Genomic DNA, 18,463 nt, shown 5'->3' with positions numbered 1-18,463 from the left:
ACACACACAGGAAACTTCTTCAGCCAAGAGAAAGAAGGAAATCCTGGTATCTATGACAACATGAATGGATCTTGAGGGCATTATGCTAAGTGAAATATCTGACAAAGAAAGATGAATACTATACGATAACACCTACATGTAGAATCTAAAAAAGCCAAACTTATAGAAACAGAGAATAGAATGGTGGTTACCAGGAGCCAGAGAGTAGAGGAAATGGGAAGATGTTGGTCAGGAGCACAAAATTCTAGTTAGAAGATGATTAAGTTCAGGGAATCTAATGCACAGTGTCATGATGACCATTAACAATAACATACACTTGGAAGTTGTTGAGAGAGTAAATCTAAAATGTTCTCACCATAATAAAGTAATGATAAATATGTGAAGTGATAAAGTCATCAGGTAACATTTCAGTGATCATTTTGCTATATATAAGTACATCAAATCAACATTTTTATATCTTAAACTTACGCAATGTTGGATGTCAATTTTATTTCAGTAAAACTGAAAAAAAAACCAAAATAATGCCACTGGACTGTACACATAAAAATGGTTAAAATGGCAAATTTTATGCCACGTGTATTTTACCAAATCTTTAAAAAGTGGGAAAATAAAGAAAGTACATAAATCCCAGTGTTTGCCCTCAGAGAGACCTATGTTATTTTGCAATGAACCTAAATCACTGAGAAACCTGTTTTTAGTTATGAAATTTACTGTTGGCTAAGCAAAAGGTCAACTGCAACTTAGTTAAGAAGAAATGAGACTGAAACTCTGTTTTTTAAGGCTAAATGTGTTTTAAAATAATTACTGTTAAAAGTCATTTTATCTTCATTATATAGCTTCTAGAAATATGAAAATTTGTATTTATATTTAAAATTTTATAAGACAAATATCTCATATGCAAAATAATATGCAAAAAAGCATAGAATGTACATAAATGTATATGTAAACCAAGAGAGACTAAATGTAGTATTTATTTCTTATATCCTAAACACTGCTGATTTTTTTCAAGAACATTTGAAAATAATCTCATAAGTGTTTATGATTTCAAAAAAAGCTGTGACAACCTACTTCAAAATATTTGCCAATAAACATTTCTTCTTCAAATATTCGTATTAATGAGAATTATTATCTAATGGTTTATTGCATTAATTTAGGGAAGCAGAATATTGATTAAGTACTACTTTGGCAGAAACAAAAACTGTAAAGTGAATACAGGATCGAGTTTATGTACCTACAGAATAAATTTCATCAGTCACTAACAGACTTTATTAAAATCTCCCTGTTTTCACTTTTTATGACTGAAAGACTTCTTGATAGAGGGTGGATCTCATTGTTATTTTCATGGGGGAAAAGGAGTGGATTTTGTTAAGGTGCATATCTAATAATATCATTTGTATTCAAAAGAAAAAAGTGAACTGAGGAAAATAAATGTTCTAATTAAGCAAATTGGGACACTTACATTTTATTTTATTTTAATTATTTTTAACGTTTATTTATTTTTGAGACAGAGAGAGACAGAGCATGAACGGGGGAGGGTCAGAGAGAGGGGGAGACACAGAATCTGAAACAGGCTCCAGGCTCTGAGCGGTCAGCACAGAGCCCGACGCGGGGCTCGAACTCACGGAGTGCAAGATCATGACCTGAGCCAAATTCGGACACTTAACCGACTGAGCCACCCAGGCGCCCCGACACTTACATTTTAAATCACATCTTCAGAGAGTGTTGCTGTGGCTCACTTTGCAAGCTGGGAAACCTGAATTCCTAAGAAATTGTGAAATCTCCTCAATATCAGCCCAGATACTGTCTTCTAATACTTAAACAATGTTAATAATGAGAACCAGATAAAAGAAAATCTGGGCCTTAGTTCAATAGAAATAAATATTGTGCTAGATAAATTAGTTTCAAAACAGCTTCCTCTCATCCTATTTCATTAATGATTGGATACAATAACTACTAGAACATTTGATACGTTTTAGCAAAGAAAAATGTTACCTCTAATGTAGATTTAGTACTCTAAATCTATGGGATGATATATGGTGAAATGTTTTGTTTTGCTCAGATGTAACTTTAAAAAATATTCTGGCAATTTTAGGCTATTGGAGACTGAAATTCCTGAATAATGTGACTGTATTGTAATCTTCAAACTGATGACTGAAACTCATTGTTCCCTACTGTTAGCCATCTTGACCCTTAGGAAAAGTTTTCCACTTGAATACAGATCCCGAATTTCTTTTGTCAATTCTTGGTGCAGTTTCTCTGTCTTCCCAACTACCCAAGGGTAGATTTGTGATCTGCTTTTGCATTCACCAATCCACTAATTTATGACCCATTAGTCATGTTGTAGTTCTTCAGCCATTAAACCTCAAAAGTCCAATATTTTACTTGTTTAGTTCACCTGCTAACAAAACATTATTATATGCTAACATTCACCTAAATGGGGAATGGAAACATTTTGGTGGGGTTTGGGGGCACAGAGAGTGAGGAGAGGGAAGGAGAGAGTGGGGAAGGAACAAAGAGGGAAGGAATGGAAAGAAGAGAGGGAAGGAAGAAAGACATAAGAAATAGGTGTTTATTAACAAAAGGTAGCAAAATCTTGGGTCTTTCATATTACTTTTTCTTCTTTTTAATCATCCAGAGGACCATTTGTATACTTCACATATTTCTCCTCAGCAACAGTCTCCAGTTGGTCACCAACCCACTATGTAATTCTGTTCCCAGAGCTCTTGTTCTCACTACCCTTCCTTGGTAGAAATATCTTGGGACAGAAATTTTAACCATGATGTTGTTACTACTCAATCCTTATGCCTTAATACTTAACATTCAACAGATCTGAAATAGATTCAGACTTCCCATAATTGTGTATGAAAAGAAAACTTGTGCAAATTTTTGTCTATCTTTGACTTTGGGGGTTGAGAAGTAAAAGGTTAGGAAAGTGAGAGGACTGTATTATAAGGGTTGAATTAAATTTGACTAAACATTTTGTAAAAGAAACAGACAACAGAAAAAACAAAAGGAGGAAAAAGAGGCATAGAATGGCCAGGATATTATACTTCATATCTTGGGAACATTAATGTATATTATTTTTTGTCAGTACTCTTTTTTTTAAAATTTTAAGTGTTTATTAAAGCCCTGCTATAAGATACTATGTAGGATAGACAGTAAGACATAATCACTCTCAATGTAGAGCTTATGTTAAATTTGGTTATAAACAAAAACATGCAATCAACTTCAATAAAAGTAGGAAAAAGTGCCTCAAGAAAAGCAAGAAATGCTGTAGATGTTCAAAAGGAGGAAAACCATGATATAACAGTGTGTCATTTGACCCAGGTTTTGAAAGTTAATTAGGATTTTAACAGTTGTCATGAATTAGATGTTTTCTCCCATGACTAAATAGATCAGAAATGCCTCAGATTCAAGTACACATACAATTATTGTTTTTCTTTTTGGACACTTCTAAGCAAGGTTGCCCTATCCACCTTTCCTCTAATACACCACTCTGAGAAAAGCAAACATTTATTAGACTCACCTCCACTAATATTATGTCATTGATATATCCCGGAAATAACAGTACCCATCCCCTAGGTCCTTAAGCAGTGCTAAAGTGTTCTTCATGCTGAAGTTCTTTGAATTACTTTTTTTTTTTTTTAATAAAAGTTTAAACATTTGTTTGTTTATTTTTGAGAGAGAGAGTAAGCAGAGGAGGGGCAGAGGATCCAAAGCAGGCTCTGTGCTGACAGCAGTGAGCCTGATGCAGGGCTTGAACTTACAAACTGTGAGATCATGACCTGAGCTGAAGTCAGATGCTCCACTGACTGAGCCACCCAGGCACCCCTCTTTGAGTTTTTAAAAATTTTTGGTACTTTGTGGGTCTGTCTGGCATTTGTCTAATTTCCACCTAAGGAACTTGTCTCCTCTTTATAAGTAAATGGTACATTTTCCTTATATATGTAATATAAGCTTATATGTTAAATTTTAGTCTGTTAATGCTCCTTGAGAAATATAAAAGATGACATAACTTCTATTATAATCATTACTTCTCATTCTCTTTTGTCAGCAGATATTCTGAAATTATAAAAAAAAAAACATTTTATTTATCAGTTCAGTAATTGTTTACTACTTCATTCCAGGAGAGTATATTCAAGTACCATGTAGCTTAATCTTCTAGACTAAATGTAAATACTGCTTAATAAAGTAGTTATGAACCACATTTTTAAGTTAAATGAAAGAGAAAAATCCTAAATTTGATTGTATGTAAGAATGATAGCATGATTAAAAAGATTGTAAAGAAAATTAAATATAGATAGTTACCTCTGACTATCTTTTAATGTATAAACAGCACTTACTGATTATGCTCTGCATAAGTCATGCTAAATAGAATATTTTGAATAATTAAATTGGAGTTCAAAGAGATTAGAGACTTTAATACTTTGAGTTACATAGCATTTCAGAGCCCGAAGTTAGAGTTCATCAAATCTCTGGATATAAATCCCTCTGCATTCACTGCCTCTTATTTTCAGATTAACAAAATAATCACATTAAAAACATCTACCTGTGATTGAAAAGAAAAAATAAACCACTGTTTGACCTTAAATGTTTTCTCAGACAATCATAGTAATTAAATCTTCTTGAGCGCTGTCCCAGATTTATGGGGAATAACAAACTATGATTCTTTTATAGTTTGCATTCACTTTCAAAAATTTCTGTCTTTTTCAATTGTTTTTCTTAGTTAGATGAGCTTATGACATGAAACTTCTTCTTTTAACAGTGCCAGCATTTAATCCATGCTTTCTGGGATGGCATTTCCACTCATGCCTTTAATGATTTAGCCTATGCATTTTTACTTTTTTTTTTTTTTTTTTTTTTTTTTTTTACTGAAGTATACTTGACTAGCCTATGTTATTTTTTACCATAAAGTGAGTTAATATTGATTTTTAGTTGAGAATCTTATGACCTCTTGAAATAATTGATGGATCCTGAGGCATCTTTAGCAAGGGTTAAGTATCTCTGGACTTACTACTTTGTTTTTTGTTTTGTTTTGCTTTTTGTTAATTTAAAATACACTAATTATTATGCATTAGTCACTATTCTACACATATTATATGTTCTTAATTTTTCTGTATGAAAACACATAAAGTTGGCATTAGTATTCCTATTTTATAGGTGAGAAAACTTAGGTTGAAGTCAAGCAGCTGACTACAGCTAACATTTGAACTTACGTGTGTCTGACTCTAAAGTCATTTTCACTTGGGTATTGCTAGCAGCAGGGCATATTTCTCTAAAAAATTACTACTCTCTTGCCTGACCTTGCAAGTATCACCATCTAGGGTTGTTTGGTATGCTAAATCTGTATTAATATTAAGCTATTGTTCAGAAGCAGAGGTCCATACAATGCTAGGGGAACATGGCAATCCCAGGCAATTTTAGCATAGTACTGCCTGTCATTCATTTATGTTAATGTGAAGGAAACTATATTCTTGTGTAACATTGAAATTCCTTTAAACTATGTTCAGATCACTTTCAGATTAGAATATGTTCTCTATTCTTTCGTATTCTTCTAAAACCCACTTATCTCTAAAGTTTTAAAAAATCTCTAAAAATATTCCCTTAATTTAAAATCAGTCTTCCTGAAGAGATATAAAACAAGCAAATCTTAATTTTAACAATGGATTATGGCGTTAAAAATCATTATTTAACCTTTATGTTGTCAAAAAAAGAGACTGTATTCTGCAACAGTGCAAGATTTTTGGTTTAAGTAGTTCAACAGAATGAACAAAACACTTAAATAACACCAAAAGCACCCACATTGACAAACTGCATTGCAGGCCAAGATGTGTATGTGTCAAATGAGTTTTGTAGATACTTAAAAATCTGAACATCCTAGGGCACCTGGGTGGTTCAGTTGGTTAAGCATCCAACTTCAGCTCAAGTCATGATCTCCTGGTTCGTGGGTTGAAGCCCCACATTGGGCTCTGTGCTGACAGCTCGGAGCCTGGAGCCAGCTTCAGATTCTGTGTCTCCCTCTCTCTATGCCTCTCCCCTGTTCAGTCTCTGTCTCTGTCTCTCAAAAATAAATAAACATTAAAAAATCATTTTTTAAAAAAAATCTGCACATTCCTTTGAATTGTTTCTATATAAATACGTCCCAAATCCAGGATTTCCTATTTGGAGAGATAGAAGAACTATGTTATAGTAGACCATCATTTTTTTTTTTTTTTTTTTTTTTTTTTTTTTTTTTTTTAGTAGATCATCATTTAAGCCACACATATAAAACCAGGGAATGACTATTAGAGAACCAGGAGCATGTGAGATCAGGAGGGAGGTTAGAAGACCTAGTTTGCCTCCTCTCTCCATGGCAGACAGAGTACCCTCATAGTCAATAAAGTATTTTCAGTGAGATCCTTGCTTTCCTTTGCTTTGCTTTTTTTTTTTTTTTTTCTTTTTCCTTTCTTTTGCCTCAGCTGTCAGATTTAAAAATGAGGATGTGGCTTGGAAAAGGACCTAAGTAAGAATATAGGGGAATGCAAGTTAAATATCTCAATTACCATTTTCCTCTGGGTTTCTAGCTTTCAGACTTTTTGATTCTTAATGAATCTCTAAGTGCAAAAAAAAAAAAAAAAAAATAGGGAGAGCCTCTGAAGGACAAAGAATGTGCTTATTTAAGTAAGATGCAGGCTACCCGGACCATTGCCTGAGTGGAATGTTGGTCTGAAAGGGTTGCTGGAATAAAGGAAGAATGTGATATGCTTAATTCAGGGCTACTCATGGAGCCCCATACCCAGTTGGTTACACATACACTGGTCTTGCTGCCCCCAAATTAGACAAATCTGGGCTTAGGGAGTAAGAGTTATTACTAGAACAGACTTTGCCCATGTTGAGTTACTATTGAACAAATCTTTATAGAATATAAGCTAGAAAGGGCATCTGCATATCTGTATGTCACTGGTGGTACCTACTGAATCTAAAGAATAGTATATTATAACAGTGCAATGAACACCTGATGAATGATTGAATAAATGAGTGGATGAACATCTCCATAGATTTGGTTTCTACTGCCAAATCAGTCTGGCTCCATATACTAATTAGGAAGCAAACTATTTATTTTGCTGCATGCACTAGATATGTCACGTAATCCTCTTTATGATATTTGCCACTTCACATGTCCCTTGTAAAAGAAATGATTTTTGCCATGAAGAAGGCTCAGTTATATGGCTGTAGCTAATTCACTTCTTTTCCTTTGCTTTATAACTATTAGACTAAAAGCAAGTAAACTTTGCATAAATATCTTTGGGCAATTGGCTGACAATTGAAAGTATACATTTTGGTACTTCCTGTGTAGTAGTTGGTACAGTTCAGTTTTTTAAAACTCTCTTAAAGAATCTATAAATGTAAACAATTTCCTATAGCTTTCTTTTGCTTGGGAAAATATTTAGGATAATTTTTTTCATATTTAACTCTTCTATGGGTTAATTTATGAAAATAATAATGGAAATAATCTTCCTTTGCTTCTAAAAGTTTTCCTCAATTTATGAGCCAATTATTAGGTTGCACCATATGGAATTAGAATTTTTGTAGGTCAAAAAGTCAAATAATAGGGATTTCAAATGGTAATCTAATATAATGATAAATATTCTTAAAGTTGACTCTTACACTTGATCTTAGCCAAAAGGCCGAGAAGCGATTAAAGTTGACTTTTAAGAAGTTTGCATTCTCATCAGGTTAGCCATACTTTGATTATTCCACTACATTATTCTTATTACTTGGAAATAAATATAGTCCCTGCTCTTCAGGGGGCAGTGCACATCTCTCCTTTGGTGCCTAGGAATAACATTCTAAAAATATAATTTCGATAATAGTTCATATCTCTTTAGTTGAGTATTTCTTCTTTTTGCTACATATTTATTTAAAGAATATTAGGAATGACTTATGCATTGAGGACTCAAATTTAATTCTTGCTATTCATGAGAAAAATCAGATGACATGATTGGTCCCAGTGTGTACATTTATATGAATTATTAATAGCTAGACCTTATGGCTTTCAGATTGCTAACTTATCACTATGGTTACACAGCAGTACTTAGCAGTACCTTATTCTTAAATTTAACACATATCATGTTTAAATCTAGTTAATATTGCTGTGAAATTTTTATAACCATTGTTGAAAATTAAATTCCAGATGACTATGAAACATTTCACATTTTGGGTGATCATTCCAGACTCCAAGCACAAGAGACAGAGCCAACATTTCTCAACACTTTCTCCTTCTTTCTACTTTTGTCTCTATTAAAGAAAAAAATAGAGATACCATGAGTATAAACCCTAAGAAATGTTAATACATTTTACCAAAGCAATCATAAACTGTCAGATTTTTAAATGTTAACACAGAAAAGTGGGAGTAGAATACAAATTATAAGTGTACCCTGAGACATTTGTAATATAAATATAAAAAGCCATAATCACTGCGAATTGATTTGATCTGAAATAATTTTAATTTTACTATTATAACTAATAGTTTTAAATATAGATGCATTTGAAGTCATCCCAGATTACAAAGAAAAACAATTATGATAATTGTTTAAATAATAATTATTATTTAAATTATAATGTGATACCTATGAATTTATTCCAATATCTTTTCCACAGCAAATAGTGGTGATTCTAAATGTTACTTAGAGAAGAGTAAATTGAAACTAGTTAGTGCTTCTTCTTTGATATCTGCTAATTATAAGCAATCTATTTATTTTGTTGCTTGTAGTAGGTATGTTGCAGGATCCCCTCTCTGATGGGCCAGAGCAAGTAAGCTAATAACATTCTGACATGGTAACTGGTCTACCTGAAATATTTAGAAGATGATCTGAATAGGTCTATATGTCTAGAAAGGAAAGTTCAGTAGAGGGTACTTTAAGTGCTTATCAATTCTGTAAAACTCTAGTAGGACCAGAGGAACTTGAGCTAGCTTAAAACGTTAAACTTCAGGCCTATGAGCTGGAAAGGATCACATGCAAATTAATCACATAAACATTGGGTATAAGGTCCTCATCTGTTATGTTTCCAAAGACACTCAGTATCATCCCAGCTTCTCTGGATATAGCTTTTCCAGAGAGTTTGGTGGTGGCTTCATAATATTTTTAAATGCGTATATTAATAAAACCTATCAAAATATCCTTAGTTGCCATGTACCTCATTGGACACATATAGAATGTGTTGTTTTTACCATTTTACATGATTTTTAAACAATAATTGAGAGAAAATGGGACTTTAATAAAGCAATATTTGTTGAGTCCTTATAAATATAAAATTTTATAAATTTTTTTTATAATTTCATCTGTATTCCCTTTACATAAATTTTCAGACTAGCAGTTTTCATATTCTATTACATCATTTGATTAACAAATAGCTCAAATAATAAGTTATGTGGACATATTTGCTGTTCCTCATTTTGCATCATAATATGTTTATGATTTGGCATTTTGCTTAAATCTCACGTTGATTGAATTTTAAATACTTTGTGGCTAAACACCATGTTTGTTTTGTTTTGTTTTGCCTTTTATTTCAAGAGTGCTTATTCAAAATGTTATTAGACTTATAAACTCAATAAAAACTTCAGCATTGCAAAAACATATTTACTTTGCCTTATAATGAAGAGCCATTTTGAAATAAATTTCCCTATCTATTCATCAAAGAGAACTGACATATTTCAAAAAGCGTAGCAAAATCATAAATAATGTAAATTAGCCTTTTAAAGAAGTTACAGAGTTTTTCTCCTCCAAGTTCTTCTTACAAAGAAAGCACATGGAAGGAAGCCTTACATGCATTAATACCTTCGAGGCCCTTATAAGTTGCTCCAGTGAACTAAGTGGTGCTCCAGTTACTAAGAGAAGTACTTCTAGGTAAACCCAAGATGGTTTCTTGAGTGTTTAACAGAATACGATTTCTAAAATTTACATAATTATGTACTTGTTATTTATTAATTTTGTGAATATAATAAAAATTTGCTATGTGGTATAAAATCACAAGTATCTTAGCTGGTTAAATAGGAATTCCTTTGCGTCTGTTTGTTTTTTTTTTTTTTTTTTTTAAGATGTTGCTTCTTCACATAGGTAGAGAACTTAAGCCTAAGTAGAGGTGATTTTTTTGTGTGTAACAGTTTATTGAGTGCCTACTATGTGCCTATACTATACTAAGTGTTCTGACTACATTGCTTCATTTAAGATTTATATAAACCCACTGCTTCATTTAGTTTTCATAACAAATGCAATAAAGTAAGTTACTCTAAAAATGAGGTAGTTCTAGTTCAGAATTTGGGTCACATTGCTAGTACATAGTGGGATTGGAATTTCAGCCCAGAGCCTATTATCACAACTATGACTCTATACTGTCTTCCCTGAAATGTAGATATAAAATATGATTTCATCCAATATTACCAGTTAATCAAGTCTTATGGTAGAATCCTATAGAAACACTTGTGAAATGAATGTTCAGGTGTATTTTATTCATTGTAGTCTCCCTTATATATTGTGTCATGGCTGTTCTACAGATCGAATTATATCTGAGATTTATACTAAGGTATAGAATATATCTGTGCTTCTAATTTACTTTGGAAATTAGCAAAAGTACTACCTACTAAGGTTTCCTTGGATTTCTTCCTTAACTTGTCTGAGTACCAGCTGAAAAACTACTCATTGACTCTGATAGTCAGTTTCTATTTTATGCTACTAATATTATTACCAGATATTAACTTAGGATACTGTCACGTTAGATGAATGCTTAATATAATGTAAACAAATAATTATGCATCCTAATTCTGATTTTTTTTAAAAATTACGGTTAGACTGGAGAAGGAAAGATAAAGAATAAGACAGAAGATATAGAAGAGATATAGAAGAGAGGAAGATATAGGGACATGGTAGAAGAAATGTGACCAGAAATGGTGTAGTCACTTCAGAAAACAGTTGGGTGGTTCCTCAAAGAGCAAACAAAGAATTATCATATGCCCCAGAAATTCCACTCTTAGGTGTGTGCCCACTGTTTCTAATAGTCAAATAGCGAAAACAACTGGAACATCCATCAACTTATGAATGAATTACCAAAATGTGGCATATTCATACAGTGGAATATTATTCAGCCATGAAAAAGAATGAAATACTATGACATGCTACAACATGAACAAACCTGAAAACATTATGCTAACAGAAGGGCCATCACAAAAGACCACATATTGTGTGATTTCGTGTATATGAAATGTCCAGAATAGGCAAATCCATGGACACAGAAAGTATATTAGTGATTGGCAGTGACAGGGAGGAGGGAAGAATGGGGAGTGTCTGCTATTGGGTATGAAGCTTCTTTTTGATGTGAAGAAAATGTTACGGAATTAGATAGTGGCAATGGTTATATGAGCTTGTGAATATAATAAAAAAATCATTCAAAAAGTATTGTGTACTTTACTAGGGTGGATTTTATGATATGTGAATTATATATCAATTTTTAAAATATGGCCAGGGATTCCCATATTTTTAAAGACCCCATTGAAAATCTTTACAGGAATGTATATATATCTCATTAAAATACAAATACTTTTATTTTCAAATATTAGTTAAACCTGTTGTAAAATAACCTTGTGTTATCTGTGCTCCAACTAAATCATTTGCACGTTATGGGAAAATAGGTAGACGAGTGACCTACAAAAATATATTTATATTTAAAACCTTCAACTTTCTCTCTCTCTTTCTCTCACACCCTTCCCCTTTAAAAAGTAAGTTGCAGTAATCATAAATCTTCATCCGTAACTACTTTAGGGTGTGTTTCCAAAGAGCAAAGATATTCTTTAGCATAACCACAGTACAATGATCAAATTCATGAAAATTCACATTGGTATTATTATCTAAACACGCTTTTGGTTCCCAAACTGGCCCCTGTCCCTGGAGGCAAAAGTAGACAGAAGAGACCATTCCTATTTGGCAGGTGGCAGGTGGTAATAAGCAAGGGAACTTACCATATGAGGCTTGTCCTGGGCAGCTACAAGGTGAGTGGATCTCTGCACTCGCCCACCAGAATCTTAAGTTTGTATAGAGGCCTTAACTGGATTCAGTCACATATAGCATCCAGACGGTCCCAATAACACCATGCTCTCTCACGCTGCTTCCTTGGAAACGGTTCCAGCTGTGGGAATGGTAGGCAGAGCATACATTCCAAGCATGTGCGAGGGGGTGAGGAGCCTTCGATTGTCCCAGTCCAGCTCATGGTCAACTGGCAGTCGTGTCCTTCAAATGAGCCCCAACAACTTCCCATATTTAAATTTTCTATTTTTAAATTTCCAATTATCATAATGCTATCCTTTATAATAACTACTTTTTCTCAATTCATTTGCATCTAAGATGCCATGTTACTCCAGTTTCTTTTAATCTCACCTCCTCAGCTTCTCTTTGTTGTTGTTTTTTCTTTTTTATGACATTTATATGCATAGAGTGCAGAACTGTTGTTATTATTTTAAGAAAGTCCCTGGAATTAGTTTTGATTGGTAGTTTCCTGATGCTATGATTCAGGTTACATTTTTTTTTTTTTTTTTTTTTTTTTTTTTTTTAGTGCAAGAAAACTACCTATTTCCAAGATCTGCTGGGTAACCAAAAGCTTGGCAGTTTAAAACAACATAAATGTATTCTTTCATAGTTCTGGAGGTCAGGAATTCAAAATCAAGGTCTTGGTAGGTCTAAACCCCCTAAGCTCTAGGGTAGAATCTTTTCTTGCCTCTTCCAGTTCCTGGCAGTTTCAGGCATTCCTCTGCCTGTGACAACATAACCCCAATCTCTGCCTGCGTCTTCACATGACTTTCTTCCCTGTGTTTCTCTTCTGCTTATAAGGGCAATTATTGGATTTAGGGCCCATCTGGTTAATCCAGGATAATCTCACCTGGAGATCCCTAGCGTAGTTACATCTGAGAAGACCCATTTTTTTCCAAATAAGGTCACATTCACAGGTACCGAGGGTTTAGGACTTGGGCATATCTTCTTGGGTCTGCAGTTCAACCCACTACAGTATGTAAATGATGTTGTGTCCTTCTCAGAGGATAACATCAGGACATACCAAATATAGACAGAACAGAAAATAGATTTTTTTTTTTAAAGCATGGATTTATATGGACACTCTAATTCAAATTAAATATTACAGTTCTTTCCTTCTCACCTTCTGTATTTATATCTTCTTTCTTCAGGAGTGAGAACCCTACCTCCTAATATTATTAAAATGTTTACTTCTTTGGTCAATCCTGCAACATGGGTAAAACAATTTCAGAATTGCTACATCTATATGATTACCAACAAGAAACTTGCCAAATAAGGTTCAAGATTTCTTTGTGGTTCTTTTGGTCTTCAACTGAAATAGTGTAGCCACGCACAGGTTCCATGGATCACTACCTCCTCCCCCTTCCATGTGGTTGTTATTCATTTGATACACCATTCAGTTCATGTGTTTCTGTTTGTACTTAATGTTAAGGTTTCTTCCTTCACCCTTATTGGTTTAATGCTATTTTTTTGAACAATGACATTTTAACATGATTCTAAAAGTAAAAATATATAGAAAGGATACTTAGGCCACTCCCTCCCCTATCCATTCTGCCTTGTTTCTCCAATCTCTAGTAGGTAACCAATTTTACTAGTTTCTGGTTTACTTTGTTTCCTTTTATGAATATAAGCAGATAAATGTATACTTTCTCATTTCGCTTTCATTTTGTATAAAGGTAGTATATTGTATATTAGTGGTTCTCAAATGGGGATGGTTTGGTGCAGGGGGTAATGTCTGGAGACTCTTTATTGGGGGAGGGGCATCTAGTGGGTGGAGACCAGGTAGGCTGCTAAACATTTAGAATACATAAGATAGCCCTCAACAGGGGCGTCTGGGTGGCTCAGTCGGTTGAGCGTCCAACTTCGGCTCAGGTCATGATCTCACAGTCCGTGAGTTCGAGCCCCGCGTCAGGCTCTGTGCTGCAGCTCAGAGCCTGGAGCCTGTTTCAGATTCTGTGTCTCCCTCTCTCTCTGACCCTCCCCCCCGATCATGCTCTCTCCCTGTCTCAAAAATAAATAAATGTTAAAAAAAAAAAAAGCCCTCAACAACAAAGAATTACTGGTTTCATTTATCCATAATGCTGCTGTTGAGAAACCCTGCTATACATCTACTTCTGCACTTTGATTTTCAACATAAAACTATTTTTTGGAAAATCACTCTGTAGAGATAGTCCACATCCTGTTTTACAGCTCCACAGTGTAGATGCTGTAGTTTATTCAGTCTCCTTTGTATGTGCATTTAGGTTGTTTTCAATATTTTGCAATTATAGATAATGCTGTGATGGATAGCCTTACACACTTCTATCTTTGTAATTTTTGAAGTATATCTTTAGAATAAATTGCCAGAAGTGGTTCGAAGGCCAAAATATATGATGGTTTGCCAAATCCCCTCCAAAACATTGTACATTTTTTCACTGTCACCAGTGTTTGAGACTACCTGTTTCTCCATAGGTTGCTAGTTGAGTAAGTTGTCAAGTTTTTGAACTTTTACCATCTGAAAACTAAGAAGCCCAGTGTAGTTTTAATTTGCACTCATTTTATTATTAATGGCATTTCTCTGTCTCGGTCTCTCTCTTTTAGAGAGAGGGATAGAGAGTAAGCAGGGGAGGAACAAAGGGAGAGGGGAAGAGAGAATCTCAAGCTGGGCGTGGAGCCTAATGTGGGGCTCGATCTCACAGTATTGAGATCACAACCTGAGCCGAAGTCAAGAGTTGGACACTTAACCAACTGAGCCACCCAGGTGCCCCTAATTAATGGTATTTTTTTTTTAAGTTTTGCTTGGGCACGTCTCTGGGCCAAAACCTCAAATTTTGTAATATTTAACTCAAATAATTTTAGACAGATTACAGAAGCAATGTTTATAAAATACAGTGAAACAAGATAGGTGTTTCTGTGTGAAAGTATCCAACTATTCCTTGAGGAAACTTTTCTTTGTGGCTATGTCTCAATAAATTTTTACATGAACATAACAGAGTATTATCCTGTCATGCCTGAGAGAGAAATACTCGTCACCAGGTAATAAATGTAATTCTAGAAATACAGTATTTAAAACGTGCTCTCGAGCTTTCAGACCACAAGAACGTCACACTGAGTAAACTAAAATGGCTTTGTACGAGGATTCTTATGTGGTTGGTGTTTTATAGGCCATACATGTCTCTTGGGAGTCTTCGCGATCAAGTCATCTACCCTGATTCGGTGGATGACATGCGTGACAAAGGCCACACAGACCATGACCTGGAATGTATTCTACACAATGTCCACCTCTATCACATAGTTCAAAGAGAAGGAGGTAAAGTCTACCATTTTCTAAATGCATTTAACTTTGTTTCAAAAACTAAACTTATGTAAATCATCCCTATTTTAATTTGAACATATGCTATCATTGGAACATAAACACACACATGGACTTCACAGCATTTATTGATTTTCCATTCTTGACGTCCTGTCTTCTGCTCGGGTTGTATTTCCTACAGCACACCAGGATTTTTTATTGTCTGCTGCTAGCATTTGAAAACAGTTTTTTGGGGGGGCGCCTGGGTGGCTCAGTCAGTTAAGTGCCGACTTTGGCTGAGGTCATGATCTCATGGTTGGTGAGTTTGAGCCCCGTGTTGGGCTCTGTGCTGACAGCTCAGAGCCTGGAGGCTGCTTCTGATTCTGGGTCTCCCTCTTTCTGCCCCTCCCCCGCTCGTGTTCTGTCTCTCTTTCTCAAAAATAAACATTAAAAAAACACATTTTTTTTAAATGAAAAGGGTTTTTTTCTTCATATTTGAATATACAAGTGTCTCTGAGGCCATCATTAATCTAGATGCATGTAAAATCTGTGGCAGAAATATCCTCCTGTCAAGTTCTCAACTTACATTAAACTTAATAATTTGAAGAGTGGTATCGCAGAACTTCTTTTTTGTTTTCAGACCCACAGTCTTACCAATACATTTTTTCCCTCTGTCAAGCAGCACATAGAGAATTAGATAAGATATAGAAACTTATTTTTTTAAGTATTTTTTAATGTTTATTTATTTATTTTTTGAAAAGTGGTGGTGGGGAAAGAGGGAGACAGAATTCCAAGCAGGTTCCATGCTGCCAGTGCAGAGCCTGATGTGGGGCTCGAACTCATGAACTGTGAGATCATGACCTGAGCTGAAATCAAGGGATGGACATTTACCCGACTGTGCCACCCAGGTGCCCCAGGAACTTCTGTGCTGTGTGTTTTATGAACAAGGCATTTTTTTCAAATATATGAAATTGATTGTCAAATTGGTTTCCATACAACACCCAGTGCTCATCCCAAAAGATGCCCTCTTCAATGCCCATCATCTACCCTCCCCTCCCTCCCACCCCCCCATCAACCCTCAGTTTGTTCTCAGTTTTTAAGAGTCTCTTATGCTTTGGCTCTCTCCCACTCTAACCTCTTTTTTTTTTTTTCCTTCCCCTCCCCCATGGGTTTCTGTTAAGTTTCTCAGGATCCACATAAGAGTGAAAACATATGGTATCTGTCTTTCTCTGTATGGTTTATTTCACTTAGCATCACACTCTCCAGTTCCATCCACATTGCTACAAAGGACCATATTTCATTCTTTCTCATTGCCACGTAGTACTCCATTGTATATATAAATCACAATTTCTTTATGAATAAGGCATTTTTGAAAGAGTAGAAATAACAGTTACACATATGAGCTTTAAAAAGAATTACTTTCTAATAGTCACACTTTCAAATAACTTGTAACATAATTTGATAGCCTAGAAAAAGTAGTGAAATAACAAGCTAGAATTCTAGGTTTAATTTTGCATAGATTTTATCTTTTACTTCCTAGCCCATTTACCTATCAGAAATACAGTGATTAGGAATGTGAGCTTTGAAGTCAGAGTTCTGGACTCAAATATAATTAGCACTGTTCTGTGTCTTCAGTTCTAAAATGGGGATAAATATCTACCTATAAGGATTCTGTGAATATTAAGTAAGACTCTGCAGAGTCACCAACTATATGGTCAATTAATCTTCAACAAAGCAGGAAAGAATATCCAATAGAAAAAGGAAAGTTTCTTCAACATATGGTGTTGGGAAAACTGGACAGCAACACGAAAAAGAATAAAACTGGACCACTTTCTTACACCATACATAAAAATAAATTCAAAATAGATTAAAGACCTAAATGTGAGACCTGAAACCATAAAAATCCTAGAAGAGAACACAGGCAGTAACCTCTTTGACATGAGCCATAGCAACTTTTATCTAGATATGTCACCTGAGGCAAGGGAAACAGAAGCAGAAATAAACTATTGGGACTTATCAAAATAAAAAGCTTCTGCACAGTGAAGGAAACAATCAACAAAACTGAAAGACAACCTACCAAATGGGAGAAGATATTTGCAAATGACATATCTCAAGAAGGATTAGTATCCAAAATACAATGTTTTGGGGTATAAACAGATACCAAAAACCAAATAATCCAATTAAAAATAGGCAGAAGACATGAACAGACATTTCTCCAAAGAAGACATCCAGACGGCCAACAGACATGAAAAGGTGTTCATCATCACTTACTATCAGGGAAATGCAAATCAAAACTACAATGAGATATCTCCTTACACCTGACAGAATGGCTAAAGTCAAAAACACAAAAAACAAGTGTTGGCAAGGATGTGGATAAAAAGCAACCAAACCTCTTGTACTGCTGTTGGGGATGAAAACTGATGCAGCCACTATGGAAACAGTATGGAGGTTCCTCAAAAAGTTAAAAATAGAACTACCCTGTGATCCAGCAATGGAACTACTGGATATTTACTCAAAGAATACAAAGACACTAATTCGAAAACATAGATGCATCCCTGTTTTTATTGCAGCATTATTTACAATAGCCAAGATATGGAAGCAGCCAGAAGTGTCCACTTATTGAGGAATGGATTAAGAAGAGGTGGTATGTATGTGTGTGTGTGTGTGTGTGTATATATATATATATATATGGATATAACAGAGTATTACTCAGCTATAAAAAAGAATTAAGTCTTGCCATTTGCAAAGACATGGACGGAGCTAGAGAATACTATGCTGAGCTAAATAAGTCAGAGAAAGACAAATACCATGTGATTTCACTCATATGTGGAATTTAAGAAACAAAACAAATGAGCAAAGGGGAGAAAAAAAGAGACCGAGACAAGTCAAGAAACAGACTCAACTCTAGAGAACAAACTGACGGTCACCAGAGGGGAGTGGGTGAGGAGTTGGGTGAAAGAGGTGCTGGGGATTAAGGAGTGCACTTGTAATGAGCACTGGGTAATGTATGGAATTGTTGAATCTCTATATTGTACACCTGAAACTAATACAGCACTGTATATTAACTAACTGGAATTAAAATGAAAACTTAAAGAAATGCTCTCTAAAGAGCATTTATAACAGTGGCACATAGTGA

At 34.6% G+C, this 18,463-nt stretch overlaps 1 protein-coding gene and 1 pseudogene across 3 annotated transcripts in view; one reads left to right on the top strand and one right to left on the bottom strand.

The window, feature by feature from the left end:
* Nucleotides 1-18,463, top strand: part of ABCD2 (ATP binding cassette subfamily D member 2) — a 70,550-nt gene that overhangs the window by 34,848 nt on the left and 17,239 nt on the right. For all 3 annotated transcript variants that reach the window (XR_006204786.1, XM_042946259.1, XM_042946260.1), the window contains exon 8: nucleotides 15,200-15,345. Coding sequence is in view for 2 of the 3 variants with exons in the window: in XM_042946259.1 (XP_042802193.1) it covers nucleotides 15,200-15,345 (146 nt within the window). In the remaining variant the exon portion in view is untranslated. The remainder of the gene's footprint in view (nucleotides 1-15,199; nucleotides 15,346-18,463) is intronic.
* On the bottom strand, nucleotides 7,600-7,679 carry LOC122225785 (annotated as a pseudogene).

Source organism: Panthera leo, chromosome B4, assembly GCF_018350215.1.
Source record: "Panthera leo isolate Ple1 chromosome B4, P.leo_Ple1_pat1.1, whole genome shotgun sequence".
In the NCBI taxonomy this organism is placed as follows: Eukaryota; Metazoa; Chordata; class Mammalia; order Carnivora; family Felidae; genus Panthera; species Panthera leo.
The sequence above is the reverse complement of the archived record's forward strand: the minus strand, read 5'-3'. Positions and strand labels throughout refer to the sequence as shown.